Genomic DNA, 18,892 nt, shown 5'->3' on the forward strand with positions numbered 1-18,892 from the left:
TTAATAAACCTGATATAATGGGCAGTTTAATAAATAATATACATAATCATTGTTAACTTCCTGTTGGAGATGTATACCAGCTGTGGTTGAAACTCAAAATTACAAGAACTTTTTAATTTTGATTAGTTATTTCTGTGAGCATATATTTGATTTGATTATTTTAGCAGATAAATAGAAAACATGTCATTGTAGTGCTGAGCCTTTTTTAGTTAAATGTAAACAAACAATTATAAATAAAAATTGTTTAACACTACAACCGCCTGGGGTCAATTTTACCCATCACTGTTATTCAAATGTATATAACAGACCTTCAATAAAACATTCAAGCCTCCCAGTCACTGACTTTTACTAAAATTGAAGTATTTAAAATTCCCAGATATTAAAAATTGTTTAGGTAAAAAGATTAAAAAGTGGTACATTTATATCTATAAGCGCCAGCCTGGGTCAAATTTACCCACTATACAAAATGCTTGTATTTTTGCACTGCTCATATTACTCACCAATGAATTAATTTTTTTTTTTCATGTGGTTGTAATAAATGAATAAAGTCACAGTGACTAACAGAAAGCAGGTTGGCAAAATAAGCTATGCATCAGAGTATGATGGCTCAAATTTAGATATTTTAACCTACTCATAATCTTTACCTAAAATAATCGTGTTATCCTGAAATAATAATTACATGAGTCAAGACACTTTTTGTTAACAGTGGTGAAAATAGTGAAATAGTGAAATAGTATGTTTGTTTTTTGGCAATTCCTAAACTAAATTTGTGCTGGGTAAAATTTACCCGCACAAGCAATTTTAGGAATACAGTGACCTCCGGTAGTTCTAGTGTTAAATGTGTAGCAAAGCTTACAAAACAATATTAATATAATGATATTTTAAAACCAATACCCCAACCTCACTTCTCCTGATTTTTCCACTATCACGACCAAACAAGGTTGTTTTTTGGGACTAAGTCTGATACAGTGGTCAAAATAATATTAAAACACTTAGTGCACCATTAAATGAGTGAATCAGGGAAAATACATTTTTCATAGTGTATTGTTTCAAATACATAAATATTTTGTGTGTTATTTTTTACGTTTTACATTATTTACTAGCATTATTATTTTGATCTGTTTTTTAGACATTGATGAATGTCACACAAACCCTTGTCGTAATGGAGGAACATGCATTGATGGCCTAAACTCATTCACCTGTCTATGTCTTCCAAGTTATGCAGGAGCACTATGTGAACAAGGTAAGGCTATATTTATCTTATAAGCTCTTTACATTTTTACACATACATTTGAAGCTGTCTAGAGAAGGCAATCACTGAAGTCACAGCACTGGATTTTTCCACTTTCAAATATGGTGTGAAGCCACACGGCCGGCTATGGAGATCTACCTTGTGAACATCTAAGCTTTTATATGCAACCATCGTTAATAAAAAATCTCAGACATACTTTACAGATATGAGTTTGGAAAATCTAACTCACTCTTTGGTAGATCCTGACAGATTACATGTTTTCACGTGATGTAACTGTGTTGTATGCTGGCAGACAGGCATAATGACGCTGTACTTTCCACTATTTAAGATGATACCTTTTCTCACAGCTCATTTGAACAACAAGGTTAATATTATCACTCTTTCCTTTATTCCTCTGTGCATGAATGAGATAACTTACTTGAAAGCTTTATCATTTTATACAAATAAAAATGCTTCAAAATATAAATGACTTATTCTAATATCTGAAATCTGTCATACATATTGGATTTGTCAGGATTAAAACAAATGAAGAACTGACGTCATGACTGTACAGTATTAACTTCTTAAGCATACTACTTAAATACATAATGCTATTTATCTTACACTTCAGACAGAATCAATTTTACAGACACAGTGTCATCTCCACAGAAACTGCCTCCTGTTACTGATTCGGCTGTGACTCAGAGGGTTTTTGTAAGTGGTTCAGTTTCAAAGTTTAAGGAGTCAGATACAGCTGCTGATAGAGAAATATGCTTGTTTAATGCAAACCATGTAATAAATTCATAAACGTCACAAACCAGTGTTGATTCATGTATTGCCACAAAAATATTTGTACCAATTTATTTCACATCATTTAATAAGCAATGATTTATTCATGACTTGATAAATTGCATTGAGTAATACTTTAATATACAGTTGAATTCAGAATTATTAGCCCCCCTTAATTTTTTTATGTTACCCAAATGATTTTAAACACAGAGCAGGGAAATTTTCACAGTATGTCTGATAATATTGTTTTCTTCTGGAGAAAGTCTTATTTGTTTTATTTCGGCTAGACTAAAAGCAGTAAAACAAATTTAACCATTTTAAGGTCAAAATTATTAGCCCCATTTAAGCTATATATATTTTTGATAGTCTACAGAACAAACCATTATTATACAATAACTTGCCCAATTACCGTAAAAATGAAATGGTTAATTTTATTTTCAAGATCTGAGGTGAACTATTTGCTGCTGCTTTCAGTAGTATGGCAATAATTGTCATGGAAAATGGCATTCAAACTCACATTGTTAGCATTTAACACTGTATAAAGTACATGAGGGGTAAACCAACGCATATCAATGATTCGGCATCTACAATTAAGAATGTTAAAGAGGTTTAATATGTATTAATTAAATTATAAACCTTACCATTTCATGAGTGAGTGCATATTCTGTGCTTCTGAGTTGCTGTATTTAAATTTCTATCGTGTTTTGTCTGTTGCAAACTGCCAAATTGCTTGTCACTGTGTATCTCTTCGCATAGCCTGTTGTTGGGACATTGGGGTTACAATGTAACTTGCTCACCTAATGTTTACGTTCCTAATACTTATATGAATTACTAATTAATAACCTCATGTGGAACTCTGAATCTGTGTCTCATTTCAGAGTCTTGTGGCATTTCGGTCACAGACGCATGCTTTGAGAGCCATTCTGAATTAATGAATGTAATACGCAGTTTACCATCAAGGCAACCCGGGTTACTGAATTATAATTGGCTAAACTGGCATTGGGCGATTAAAAGAACCAAAACAAAGACAGCCGTTCCGGCACGTAACACATTTTAAAAGCAGAATATCTGACTTCAGCATTGTTTTTCAGATAAACAAGAATATTCACTTAACATGTTTCTGAATTATTTGCAGACATGTAATGGTATTTTATGCTTTAGAACAGTCAAAAGCATACATACAGCACCTTTAACTACTAGCTTATTACCTGTCTATTATTAAAATATTGACTGTTTTTAGTACTTTTTTAGCATCTTATTCTACACCCCTAATCCTACACAATATCTACATTAAACCCAACTACTGTCTTCTCTTAAACTATTGACATTAACAGCATATTAACCGTTTATGGAGCTAAATATTCTTAATAGCGGTAATTGTACCCTAAAATGAAGTGTGACCTTCTATTTTTGACTTATTCTTTGTTGTACGTAGTAGGCACACCCAGGACCTGGCATTCTCTTTCTCATATGTTAATTTGTAGAAGGTTTAGCGATTTCCCCTCAGCAGTGGTTCTGTCAGGGCAAGTCTGCTTTAATCACAGTGATTTCAAACAAGCAATCAAAGCTATCAGCTTGATGTAGAGCAGCTCAGAGCTGGTCCACAAACATTCAGTAAGTGCATTTACATCCACTTTAAAAGTTTGCTTTCAGTTGGACTAAAACAATCATTTGTCTTTTTATAATACCATGTGGACAGTTTAGTCTGACTGAAGTTGTACCAATAGAAACTCCAGTTCAAAAAACAGTGCATGTAAACACATTTACTGTGATGGATAGGACACAATTTATTTGCAAATGCAATACAATCATCATTTCAAATGCTGATCTAGGTACTTCAAAATCATGTCAATAAGACTTATGTTGTCCTGGATTGATAACATGCTTACTTTAAAACTCCTTAAGCGATAGCTAACGATTATAGCAGTGTGAGTGGCTGTTTGTTTTACAAGCTTGCTTTGCTCTAGTACTTTTTTAAACAATGCCTTTGAGCAAAAGCTCCTAATCTTTTTTCCAAGTCACTCTAGTCATTCTTATGCAGAAATGAATTGTCTTCCTGATATGATAGACACATGGGTGTAGCTCCTGCTGTAAGTGATCTCATTTAACTGGCATGTCATTTAAAATGAGGATGAAAGGGAGTTATAACATATTCCCTCAGGTTCTGTGTGAGTGGGAAATCATTCTCACTTGAAAAGACTGCCACTGAACATAAAAAAGGGAGTTGATTTATTGTATTGATAAGAACACCATTACAGTGCAAGCCCAAAGGGAAAGGACTAATAAAAAGAAACTGACAGCAGCTAATATGAAGCACCTTTTTACCCCCACTTCCATCAACAGGATTATCTCAGTTTCACTGTCTACATGCCAGGTTGATTTGTAATAAATCAAGTGTAATGTACACATTCTTTTTTGTAGATACTGAAACATGCAGCTATGGCTGGCATAAGTTCCAGGGTCATTGCTACAAATACTTTCCCCATCGACGTAACTGGGACACAGCAGAGCGTGAATGTCGTCTCCAGGGGGCACATCTTGCTAGTGTCCTGTCCCATGATGAGCAGCAATACATCAACCGTGAGTATTTATGGGTATTTTTTCTTTGCCTGTAGTTGTATTCCCATGCAAACTAACAGTGCTTAATGGTGAAGAAGCTACTTTGCTAATATTAGATACACTGAAAAAAATATTGGATGTATTGGATGTAACCTTAATTTTATTAAGGTTAAGGGTTAAGCCAACAAATTACATTTAAATTAAATTAAAATTGTTTGTTTAAATTTATCCTATATACATTTTTTGCAACAACTCCAAAAATATGTGTATCATTGTACAGTAGTGGCTAAAACTTATCCCTGAAGAACACATTTGCACAATGTTTGCTTTAATGGCTGTTAATTAAACATTATGATAACCTTTAACTAAACTTTAATCTAACATTTAGTTTAACACTGAAAATATGAAGAACATTTTTTTTTTACTGTGAGGAGGAAAATGCTAAAGCCGTTTAAGGTATTCATTTTATAAATGAATATACATTTAATTTTACCATGAAAAATGCACATAGAACAAAAACCCTAGCAGGTGAATTATACATTTACTGCAATATAACCAGTTAATATTTCATTAGATCACTCAAAATACTTTTGCTGTCAGATTTTTTCGAGAGAACTTAATCGGGTTATGTTCAATCCAGTTAAATTTGTGAACACTTAAATAGATTTTATTTTATTTTTTATTTTTTTTTAGTATTTTTTACAGTGTTCAACAAATACATCAGGAATTAAGTTACCTCACATCATTATCAATGAAACTAGATGAGTTTATGTAGATATTAACAACGACATAATAATACAATATGTATATGAAAAGTTCAGATGCAAAACCCTGTGCCATTTGAAGTTTCAACCGAAAATTAGCATTTTCTCAGTCTCCTTTGTTTATGTTGACTCATTTCACTTTGAAGACCAGGAAAAGGAATTATTCCTTGCCATGAAAAAGGTTTTACTGAACCTACACACAAGAACTTTATAAAACTGCTCATTTTAGAGAAAAATTTCAGACGGCATTTAGAGATTTTTGCATCTGAACTCTTTATGTGTTATAGAATAAAAAAATGAATGAACAAACAAATGAATGAATGAATTAAATAATGAATTAATGTGTCAGTATACCTATAAAACATCACACATCATTTTTGGCCACTATTGTGTGTGTGAAAAAACACTTTTTGTTTGTATTTTTTATCTAAAAGTACCAATGAGAATATTTATGTGACTTTTTTTATGCAAAATTGTAAAGTAATTAAGTTAGTTATTAATAAAGAGACAAATTCTTTTTACAGAATTAGACAGCGGGAGTGATCAGTGGAAAAACAAAAATGCTATATATTTTTAAAAAAATGACAACTAGCTCCTATGTCCTGTGAATTGAAGTTTTTTTTTTTTTGTTCTTATCCTGTAGGTCTTGGCCATGACTACCAGTGGATTGGTCTGAATGATAAGATGTTTGAGAATGATTTCCGGTGGACAGATGGTAGAGTTGTGGTAAGAATATTTTTCAACAATAATTTACTGTTTATCTTTAAGTGGAGTTTTGTGGAGTTTTATAATCAATTGATGCGTTTTCAAAACTCTTAAAACTTATATCATAAAAAGATCACCAAAAGTATACTTTTTTCAAATATTTCAGTATATTTTTAATTGTGTTAGTACGATACACATCATCACAAAATATACTTTTCACCATATAAAATAAGTGTTTCAAAACTTTTCCTTATGAAGGGCCAAAAACCAAACTTGATTGAGTTAAATATGGTTGCCATGGATAATTTCCTAATTTAATTAATATTTAAAAATTACTAGAAAACATTATATTACTAATTCAGTGTTTATTTTGCATTTTATATTGAACTTATTACAGTAAAAACAAAACAATATAATATTCTAACAGAATTACACTAGTTTTTGCCTTAATTTGCTCGCTGATGTCTTCTGCATAGTCCATTATCAGATTCATTTACAACATTTAATTAAAACATTTAATTTCAGTTTGCCTTTTTTGTAGCTCAGAAATAAAACAAACAAACAGAAAAAGGTTCCGTCAAATTAGAAATGACAATCTCTGTGTTAAAGGCATTTGCCCTAACCCTCTCCATCATTCTCACTCTTCTCTCATATTGGATGGTGGGCCAAATCAAAGGTTACAATGGGACAACTTTGGACAGAGGGCTCTAAATTGGGCATCTCTGATATAAAGGATTCATTCATTTTAAGTCCCTTTCATGAAGCTATAACATTTGCTGTTATGGCTGTGCATACGGTTTTACATACAGTAACATTTATTCAGCACAGACCGATGTGAAACATGAACCTTGTATTGTTTGTTACTGAATTAACTGATTGTTAAAAAAAAATAATATATTGTTGTGTTTGTGATTATATTTATTATTCTCAATACTCTTTTTACTGAAACAGTGATTATGTGGAATTAAAATACGTGGAACTACAATGAAATTATGGCATCAGATTTGGCTAGAATGAAAGGTATTGCAAGTATGATCAGTTTAATGTTTTAAAAATGTACAATTTATTGTAAAAAAATAATAAAAAAATTATAATAATAATAATAAAACAGTTTTGAATAGTAGTCAAAATTTTTTTTTTCAAAATTGTCAGACAAGACTGCATGTTGAATAGTTTAAGGATAACTTAAATAAAAGAGTTTAACGCATTTCAGATGTTGACTAATGTATAATATAACAACATAAAATTTTTTAAATAAAAATAAGTAAATAAATAAGTAAATAAACAAATATATTTACTATATATATATATATATATATATATATATATATATATATATATATATATATATATATATATTTATATATATATATATATATTTATATATATATATTCTTTTTTTAATATTTCCCCAATGATGTTTAACAGAGCAAAAAATAAATAAATTTCACAGTATGTCTGATAATATGTTTTTTAGTCTTATTTGTTTTATTTTGACAAGAATAAAAGCAGTTTTAAATTTTTTAAACACCATTTTAAGGACAAAATCATTAGCCTCTTTAGGCAAATTTTTTACCTATAATCTACAAAACAAACCATCGGTATACAATAAATAGCCTAATTACCTTAACCTGCCTAGTTAACCTAATTAACCAAGTAAGCATTTAAATGTCACTTTAAGCTGTGTAGAAGTGTCTTGAAAAATATCTAGTAAAATATTATTTACTGTCATCATGGCAAAAAAAAAAATAGTTATTAGAAATGAGTTATTAAAAATATTATGTTTAGAAATGTGTTGGAAAAAATCTTCTCACTGTTAAACAGAAAACGGGGAAAAAAATAAACAGAGGGGCTAATAATTCAGGGGGGCTAATAATTCTGACTTCAACTGTGTGTGTGTGTGTGTGTGTGTGTGTGTATATATGGCAATATAACCAGTTAATATTTCATTAGTTCTATTAATACCACAAAAATTAAGTTACCTCGTATCATCACAAACGAAACTATATAAGTTTATAATTATATGTAGATATTAGCCATTTAAGATAATATCTACAACAATACAATACAATAAGTTTATGTTATTGAATTTAAATGATTTAGGACAACTTTGATGAAAGAGTTTGATTGTTTGATTCATTTAAAATGTTAACTACGGTATAATAAAACAACATTTTCTAAAAAAAAAAAAAAAAAAAAAAATTATTAGTGAACAAAATCTGTATTTAGTAGGGATGTAACGGTATCAGAATTTCACGGTACGGTAATACCTCGGTATGAATGTCACGGTACGGTATTTATTGAATCATTTACAGGAAAAAAAAAAACTTTTGAAAATACTCCAAAAAAGTGCCAAAAGTGTCAATGACATACAAATTAGCCATCTATCTGTTAGCTTTGAAACAGGAACTTCAATTTTAATAACAAAAAATTATTAAACCATGTAAAAAAATAAAGTTTCAATTTAGTATTGTTGAAAACTCATCACATTTAACATTTAATCACTCACTTAGATAGAGATGGGTTTAAAGAAAAATTATCATATAATTATAATCTGGTAAAAGCTGGTATCTCTGGGTATTTACAATGTCCCCTGCAACAGAAAAAAACCCTCTCATTTGGGACTGAGGTTTCTGGGACAAGAGAGATATGACTTGGCCTATGTTGACAGCAGTGGGGTAACGTTGTGCATTGTCTTTTCCCCACTTGAGAGGACAAACCATGAGTGAGATAGAGGTCTCTTTGCGGTACAAGTCAATGTCTGCATCAATCTGAACAGTGTGCTGTTTTTCTGCAGTCCCCATGACTGTTATTAGTCGTATTCCCCAACTTGCAGGCACGTGCACACATAGTGCTCAACCTGTGCAATGCACATGCCCTTTTTAGTCTTGGATAGAAAATGCCCTTCCAAAACGATCAAAAGTGCCCCCGCGACGCGACACAACCTCCGTCCAGTCCAGCCCTTCAGTAGGCGCGCGACAACACCTCTCTTGGTATGCGCGCTCAACCCCCCCCCTCGGCGCTTTACAATACGCGCGCCACAACACAGCTGATCAGAACGTGCGTGACAGCACCGACATTCAGCACGCGCGCGGCGACAACACCCGCTTTAGGTTCGATCATTTCCATCTTTTTTTCATCTCCGCTACTAGCAGCACACTCCATTTCCGCATTACTGGATCTGTAGCGACAACAGACCGCAAAGGATTATGGCCACGCCGGGGCTGATGGGAAATGAAGTTTCAGCTACCTCCCGTTCGCTTCATTCGCCTGAGCAAATTTTCTCTGAAGACCTATAGTTTTACCGAGTCATGCGACTTCGGTAATATCGAAAAAATTTAATATTGCGGTATGACGGTATTTACAATACCGTTACATCCCTAGTATTTAGATACCATCTTCATGATTTCTCTTAAAGTAGATATGTAAAATTTAAGCAAGATTTTTCAGATGTGAAAATAGGAGCCATATGCAGCCATCTCCCTGGTCTAGAGGTGTTCCTCCATTCAACAGGAAAGTGGTTAATTACAGTTGTTTAGGCTCTCACTTCAAAGATAACGGCAGTGTTTTGTGGGGAAGGGCCAAAAAAGCCCTGGAGGGCAGGAGATAGAGGTTTTCATCTGTGGTAGTCTGATCAGACTGCATGATCAAACTGAAGTGAGTGGAGAGGAAGCTTACAGGTGTGAACAGGTAATGGAGGTGTGAAGGATGCGCAGCACCTGGAATGGGCTGCAGTACATCAAGTGCTAAGTGATTGTTCAATCCCGCTGTTAAAGAGCATATATACATACCAACTTGAGATTGCGAGCACTCTTTTGTGCTCTATGTACAGAAGAGTTTACCACTTCATCCATACAGTATACTTTTGTGTCATCTGAGTTATACAGAAATTGAATATTACATGAATTCCCAAGCAGGAAGTGTGTATTCCATTTGTAAGAGGTTAATAACAGGGTATGATTTTTGTTTTAGAAAAGGTCATCTTTACTGGGCTGCTGAAAAACTACAACCTTTATCATGTATGCAAAAATTATATGCATGTTTAAACTTTACAGTTTTAGTTTTTTTTGGGTGAAAAGATACCTTTGTAAAATAAGTGTCAATATACATTGAAATATATGCTACACACATCACAGTATATCACGAATATATGTAATAGTTCACACAATCTTTTAAATCCATTTAAATATACCAGCTCAAGCCCATTTCAGTGTTTAGCTTTGTGGTCTTTTTTAGTTCTTTTCTTCAGGCAGCTCATTTTCAGTTACTTCTTCTCTGCTTCTATATACAGCTGAGTGATTTTATTCTTGTGTTATATGGCAAATGAGTAGTTGTGTTGTTTGTTGTATTTTGTGAGGTGCTTTATTTGCATAACATCTCTTTCTGTCTGCAGTGCTTTATTGCAATTTAGTGGCGACGTATGTATGTAGTGACCTCTAGTGGAGTTGTTCTTAGCGCCCTCTAGTGGATTATGTTTATATGATAATTACATTATCTTTCTGTGTTCTGTATTGTAAATGCACACTCCTTAAAATTTTTTTATTGATTTTATAAACTGAAAAAAATGATTCAAAGATGATTCCTTAAATTTACTATTTTTTTAAGTTAAGTGGTTGTAAACAATTTATTTAGGTTGAATTTAAACAAACAAATTAAGTTTAACATTACTAAATTTAATTTGTTTAAAATCAACACATTTAAAAAAGAAAAATTGCAACAAGTTTGCAGACATAATTTTTTTCAGTGAACTTTATACCGCTAAAAAACAGAACAGAATTTTAGTTTTATTGTCTTTTTCCAGTTTATTATACATTTGTTTTATTTATTTTCATTATAGGACCATGACCACTGTTCTGATAACATTGAACGCTTAAAGTGAGTTTTATTGACATTAAATTGGATGTGTTGTCTAGGTTGATCAAGTAAATTATGGTAATGAGCCAGGTGATTAGCTACTAGTACTTTTTTTCTGTTATTTTACATTACATTTTACATTATATTACATTTATATTCATGCATATACAGTTGAAGTCAGTGTGATTTTTTTCCAAACATTTCCCAAGTGCTGTTGAACGTAAATAAGTTTTTAAACACATTTTAAACAATCTTTTAATAGCTATTTACTAATAATTCATTTCTTTTGTCTTTGGCATGTCATGTCTTCTGTCTTTGCAAAACGCAATAAGATCATCAGCATTAAGCAGACTAGCCTGCTGAATTGTATTGAACACTTTGTAAAGCAAAAACTATTCTTGGACACCAAACTCATCCATTTTTTATGAGTTTAAAATGCCTCCTAAAATGGAAAGAAATAGCTATAGAGGTTCTTTTATTTCACAGTTATAAGACTTTTAAATCTGTGAGGTTTTAAAATGTTGTGTGTGTATTGTTACTGGTTTCCTCTGTCTTGTGTGATGTTTATAGATTCTATGCTGCACCAATTGGGCCTATTGAGCTTATGATAATAATCTTGACTTGATTTGGCTAGGTTAGGTTAACTAGGCACGGAAGGTTAATTAGGCAAGTCATTGTAAAACAGTTGTTTGTTTTTGAAATAAATATATATATTATTAATTAATTAATTAATTAATTAATTAATTAATTAATTAATTAATTAATTAATTAATTCATTCATTCATTCATTCATTCATTCATTCATTCATTCATTCATTCATTCATTCATTCGTATGTACATTTGTTCGTTCATTCCAGCCAAACTAAAATAAATACTTTCTCCAGAAAAAAAGTGTAATAGGAAATACTGTGAAAAACCACTGACTATGTTGGCTTAACATGTATTTTTTTTTTAAACCAGGGTCAAAATCACTCTTTAGAGCAACAACCATACAGGCATAGTTATAATGAAATAATATAATAATAATATATAATATAATATAATAAAATATAATATAATAATATAATAAAATAATATAATAAAAATAATAATAATAATAATAATAATAATAATAATAAAAAGCACAAGATATGTATTTAACAATTTCCTGTAGTATTTACACTAGCAGCAGTTTGTCAGTCCCTTTCTATAAATCAGTCACAGCATAAATACTGTATTTAAAGCACCATTTATCTTGCTGTATATGCATTTACAGTATTGTATATATTTTAAATATCCAGTCATTTTCATAATGCACCTTTAAAATACAGTAACATACTGCATAGCTGCCTTATGTCACAGCCATTTCAAATAACAAGACTTGTTACTGATCAAGAGACAAAATCTTCCAAAAAGATTTTATTCTTTGCAAAGAATAGGTCCGACAGTCATACAGGAACACAGGTTGCTGCAGAGTGTGACCCACAGGCTAACCAGACACCAGGTTTTATCTTCTTTCCCCTGCTTCAAGGCCCACTTCATCAGAGTTGACACCCAGTTTTCTTTAGAGCGTTAGATTTTAGAGCCAGGGCTTACACTTATTGAATGCATATGTTTAAAAGGAGATGACCACCTACTGAATGACCCTTCTTGTAGTATTTGCTTTTGTATCATCTTAATTAACGCGTGTTTATATGATGTTTGTAGTTAGAAAGAGTAGTATTATATAAATCAATGTTTTAGTAATAGTAAAAATGGATTTTCCACCACACCTACAGTAACATTCAGTTTGTATCAAAGTTAAATTTTGTTTAATTTACAAAAATTGTTAACAGTGTAAACTGGCTTTATATTTATCTGACACATATTTCTACAGGGTCACAATCCTTACCTCTATCTGTGTTCTTCCTCTACAGCAATATGAAAACTGGAGACCGAACCAGCCGGACAGTTTCTTCTCCTCCGGGGAGGATTGTGTGGTGATGATCTGGCATGAGGACGGCCAGTGGAATGACGTTCCCTGTAACTACCACCTCACTTTCACCTGCAAGAAAGGCACAGGTGAGCTTGCAGCACCTGGAGAAGGGACACTTACAGTAAAGCAAAATATAACTGCATGCATTGTTGAACATTTATTTTCTGTCTAAAATGCATCAATGACATTTGAACAAACGTTTATTTATAATCACATAACAATAGAGATTCTGTGAAGCTTTTAAAAAAATGCTAAGCCTCATAGGTATATCTGTTGTTGTTAATAGACAGTTTCTAAAATGAGCGTAGATGTTTTAGGCGTGTGTGTAAGCAGAGAAAATTGAAAAAGAAAATGTCAGATTACTAACTGTGTTCTGTGTCATTTTTCAATAGTATCCTGCAGTCAGCCTCCTATTGTTCATAATGCCCGCACGTTTGGCCAGCCACGTCCACGCTATGAGATAAACTCCCTGATCAGGTACCAATGTATGGACGGCTTCATCCAGAGACACGTTCCCACCATTCGCTGCAGAGGCGACGGCTTATGGGACTCTCCCAGGATTTCCTGCATGAGCCGTAAGTATTCTGTGAATATCTAACACAAGAGTTTAGTGATGAAATCACACCAACAGAACTTGATTGGTCATTCTGTATAATTATATAAAGCGGCAGGGACACACTTTACAATAAGGTTTCATTAGTGTTAATTTATTTACTAACATGAACTAATAATGAACACATTTACAGCATTTATTTATTTTTTTTTATTATTACAATTTTTTTATTATTATTGTTAACAAGGTGACACAGTGGCGTTGTAGGTAGTGTTGTCACCTCACAGCAAGAAGGTCGCTGGTTCGAGGCTCGGCTGGGTCAGTTGAAGTTTCTGTGTGGAGTTTGCATGTTCTCTCACGTTCACGTGGGTTTCCTCCGGTTGCTCCGGTTTCCCCCACAATCCAAAAACATGCGATACAGGTGAATTGGGTATAGGCTAAATTGTGCGTAGTGCATGAGTGTGAATGAGTGTATATGGATGTTTCCCAGAGATGGGTTGCAGCTGGAAGGACATCCGCTGCGTAAAACATGTGCTGGATAAGTTGGCGGTTCATTCCGCTGTGGCGACCCCAGATTAATAAAGGGACTAAGCCGAAAAGAAAATGAATGAATGAATTATTGTTAACAAATCATGCAAGCTGAAAAAACAATATAATGAAATATATGAATTCAACTACCCCAACCCTCGTCCTCCTGTGGTCTCTTTAGACGGATGTATCCAGTGAATAGAAGTTAACAGAAAAACAAAAACAAAGTACAGTCTTAAGTATCAATTATACAAAACATCCTGATTATTGTTTTGTGCAGCTGAAGTCCAGATCTTTAATGTACTCAATTGTACCAAGTTCACTCGAGCTGTGGATAATTCCAACATTATAATGTCTTGAAGTTGTACCAACCACTTGTACATGTCAAAAGTATGTGGAGGCAGCCAGTGTTGGGCTAGTATTTTTATTTTTATTTTTTATTTTTTATGCAGAAGTCATATCAGCCAGCCAAACAGCTTTTTGTAGCTTGGAAAAATTCAATGTAAAAGCATTGCTCAGTAATAGAATGGAAGGATTCACCGGTACAGGATATTCAATAATTTTAGATAAGATAACACACACCTCAATCCAAAGTTTTTGTACTTTCCCACATGATATGAAAAAAGACCCAAGTTCCTGGTCCGAGTTTACAGCATTTATTAATCATAATTCAGCATTTACTAATGCATTATTAAAATCCAAATTCATGCTTGTTACATTAGTTAATGCACTGTTAAATGAACTAGCAATGAACAACTGTTTTCCATTACCTAACAATAACAAATATGATTATATAATGTAATAAATGTTTTGTGTCTTGATTGTTCATGTTAGCAAATACATTAACTAATACAAACTTATTGTACAGTGTTACCAACTTTTGTAAATGATTATGATTTACAGTATAAATCTATTAAACCACATGTGTTTATTAAACCACATTTACATGAATTACTTTAGCAGATACTTTTATCCAAAGCAATCTACAAATAACTGTTACTCACAAAACACGCATAAAACCACAGCGATACATTCAAATCTGCATTTGAGAGAGCCAGATTATTCATCATTTACATTTGTTTTTATTTTTAACTAGTGTTATTATTTCTGTGTTAACATTCAAATTGTCACATAAGTACTGGAGCAATTTATTGTTGAGACAAACAACTATATAAATGATCAAAATCACCTTTTTTTAAAGCAACTTGATGCTTTTAATGAAGATTGTTGCAATTGCATTATTACACCAATAGTTGATGAGAGCGACCATTGAAAATGTATAATGTAAGTATTTATAACTCTTCATCAAACATGTAAAATGATGTGCCTTTTGTGCACAAAAGACAAAAAAAAAACATCTGATACTGAAATAGCTGGCTAATATAAAGGGCTGGTTTCATGCTGCATGCCAAACTTGCATTTTGTTTTAAAGTTTAGTTTTATCACTAATGTATCAATAAATGCAGGGGAAACTGGACAACAGTGTTTTTTTTTTCTGTTATATAAATATTTTACAGATTGTAAATACTCAATGTAACAACTGCATACAATGTAAAAACTAAACATCATGTAATAAGTACTAAATTATAATTGTATGTAATAATTTTCTCATAATTCTAACAAAATCTTGAGCTCAAAATGTGAAAATATATGTTTAATGTTTAATGTAATAACATTTTTTCCCATAATTTAATGTTAATGGTAAAAAAAAACAAAAAACTAAGTGCACAAATCTAAATAACTATTAATAAAAGAGGACAAAATCTTGAGAACTATTAAATTAAATTTATTTATTTATTTATTTATTTATTTATTTATTTATTTATTTATTTATTTGACAGAGGCTTATTTGAATTTAAATAAGATGAATTACCTTTCTGTTACTAAAGATGTTAGTGACTTATTTTAATGAATATAAATCGTCACCTTGGAATTATAAGGTTTTATCTGCATTCTGAATGATTTTGAGATATTGAGCATCAAAGTTTTTGCATTTTATAGCAAACAGTAGGTGCGTAACATTTTTTTTTTTTTTAAATAAAAAGTCTTAAAGTGGAAACCACTTATAGAAAAACATCCCATTGTGTAAATAAGTTGTCATTTAATAAGAATATGTCAATAACTAAACAAAATAAAATTTTGACAAAAATGTCAGATAGAACATTTAAATTGTAATGTGACGAACTGTTTAAACTTTACAATTTAAGTGGCTTTGTATAAATGCATATATTTTGAATTCTTTATTCTTTTTTAATATTTCCCAAATTATGTTTAACAGAGCAAGGGAATTTGCACAGTATGTCTGATAATTCTGATAATAAAGTCTTATTTGTTTTATTTCAGCTAGAAATAAATCAGTTTTTTATTTTTATTAAAGCTATATATTTTTTCAGCGTTTACAGAACAAACCATCATAGTAAAGCACCCTATCCTGCCTAGTTAACCTAATTAACCTAGTTAAGCCTTTAAATGTCACTTTAAACTGCATAAGTGTTTTGAAAAATATCTAGTAAAATATTATTTACTGTCATTATGATAATGTTAAAATAAACCAGTTAATAGAAATGAGTAATTGAAACTGTTATGTTTAGAAATGTGTTATAAAAATCAGGTGGGCTAATAATTCATGGAGGCTAATAATTCTGACTTTAACTGTATATATATATATATATATATATATATATATATATATATATATATATATATATATATATATATATATATATATATATATATATATATATATATATATACATACATACAGCACACACATACACCACACACACACAGTATAATAACACCAGGAAATGCAAACACAGTTCTTTACCAAGTTCTTTACAGTGCTTACCAAAATTGCATTTTAATCAAAAATACAGAGAAAAATTCAGTTTAAAATAATAATTTTGCATTTTCGTGGATTTTTTTGTCATACAAATAGCACAAGTTGCTGGTTCTATACATATACGTATAGCTATGTATGCATGTATATGATTATATAATGCATTTTAACAGATTTAAAAAGGCATCATTCTAATTGAATTATTTTATATTTCCATTCCAGCATCCAACTACCAAAGGTCGTATACAAGAAGACTTCAGAGATACAGCGTTTACCGCAATAATCGAAAGAGATCAGCAGAACATTCAGTGGATGTACACAGACGAAGACACCACCACCACCACCACCACCATGGTGGTAAACACATTCGGACAAAACAATAGTTGCCTTGATAAAACAACCCAAATGCAAGGACCCATTTAATGTATATTGATAGTGGCCTGCATATGACGGACCTGCCTGCTGGGCAAAAAAAAAAAGATTACTAAAGAAAAAAATATGAAAAGGACCATAACAAGGTTAAAGCAAAATATCACTGGAATTTCTTTCAGTGTTTGAATCTTTTACCAGAGATGCCTTTTAGAAACTACAGTACATCAAAAGACACACATTCAGCTGGCCTCTGAAAAGAAAACACACAAACAAAATTATTTAACCTGTCTTCCATCAGCTCCGGGTTTACTTGGAAATACACAGTGCCTTCATGAATTTAAAGGCCAGCATACCATTCATAGCATTATAGCTTATAAACATAATAATACATTTTGATGCACACTTGATGTATGATTACTTTGTCTTTACTAGAATCACAGGTGTTTGCAGATATCCTGCTGCTTACTGAACAATTGAGAAATCATACATATGAATGTGAAAGAATATATATATTTATATAGACAGAGTGAGCAATGGCTCATGTGAGTCATGTGATTGTCGCAAAAAACAAAAAGGCATAGGTATCATTAAAAAAACTGTATTCAATACAGTGAATGTTTTGATATCGTAAAGTTATCACATTACATTTTAATACTCTGACTTTAAAGTATTGAAAAGCCATGTAGATTTTAGATTATTTATATTCCTCATTTTGATGTCTCTTTCAAATGTTTACAGTGCAAATTCTATTTCACATGCATTAATTCCTTTACATCTGTAAACCAAGAAACTTACTGTATGTACTCTACGTCATTTCTTTTTGACAATTTAAAATATCTTTAAAGAGAATGTACTTCGTGAGATGCTGAAAAGACTTGAACGAATGTCTTTGTAACAAGATGCCTATAATTTATTTCTTGAGCTGCTCCTTGTTTTCTTAATGTTGTAGTAAAATATAACATACCGATGATTTAACTTGGCCAAATTGCGCATTGACAGAATTCAATAGATTAAATGACATGGTCAATAGCTGGCATTAATGTGACTAATATTTGCAACTCACAGAATTTAAATGCATTATGACATTTGGGGTGTATCAATGGACCAAAAAAAAGGATTCATAACAGCTTTGACAGCAGTGTGTTGTTGGTCATCCATTTGTTTATTCCCAAGCATTTGTTTTTCTTTGAGATCTTTTCTTTTGTGTTTACTTTTTGTTTGTTTTGAAAATGCACATATCTTTTTTATATTTATATTACTTGTCAAAAGATTGTCTGGAATGTTTTATGCCTTTTATGTAAACAAAGTTTATTATATTCTACCTGAATTCTTGGTGTTTTTTTTTGTTCTGATATTCATGCATTCATTTTCCTTCTGCTTTTTATTCATCAGGGGTTGCCACAGCGGAATGAACCATCAACTTATTTAGCTTATGTTTCACACAGCGGATGCCCTTCCAGCTACCACCCAGTACTGGGAAACATCCATACACTTATTTAAACACATACAGTACATTACGCCCAATTTAGTTCATTCAATTTACCTATAGCGCATGTCTTTGGACAACAATGTGAACACAGGGAGAACATGCAAACTCCACACAAAAATGTCAACTGGCCCAGCCGGAACTCAAACCAGCAACCTTTTTGCTATGAGGCAACAATGATAACCACTGAGTCACCGTGTCGCCTTTGTTCTGATATGTTTAGCTTAAAGATATAGTTCACCCAAAATGAAAATGTG

General features: G+C 31.8%; 1 protein-coding gene across 2 annotated transcripts in view; it reads left to right on the forward strand.

Moving 5' to 3' along the window:
• The window catches only part of vcana (versican a), a 64,972-nt gene extending 46,502 nt beyond the window's left edge, over nucleotides 1–18,470 (forward strand). Inside the window, exons 10-15 of one of the 2 annotated variants that reach the window (XM_021475988.2) lie at nucleotides 1,130–1,243; nucleotides 4,442–4,600; nucleotides 5,987–6,069; nucleotides 12,799–12,943; nucleotides 13,250–13,432; nucleotides 17,000–18,470. In XM_021475988.2, coding sequence (XP_021331663.1) covers nucleotides 1,130–1,243; nucleotides 4,442–4,600; nucleotides 5,987–6,069; nucleotides 12,799–12,943; nucleotides 13,250–13,432; nucleotides 17,000–17,160 — 845 coding nt within the window. In that variant the 3' untranslated portion in view covers nucleotides 17,161–18,470. The remainder of the gene's footprint in view (nucleotides 1–1,129; nucleotides 1,244–4,441; nucleotides 4,601–5,986; nucleotides 6,070–12,798; nucleotides 12,944–13,249; nucleotides 13,433–16,999) is intronic. The other variant, NM_001326557.1, reaches the window with a different exon arrangement.
• Nucleotides 18,471–18,892: the final 422 nt, after the last annotated feature.

This window comes from Danio rerio, chromosome 5 (genome assembly GCF_049306965.1).
Source record: "Danio rerio strain Tuebingen ecotype United States chromosome 5, GRCz12tu, whole genome shotgun sequence".
Classification (NCBI taxonomy): Eukaryota; Metazoa; Chordata; class Actinopteri; order Cypriniformes; family Danionidae; genus Danio; species Danio rerio.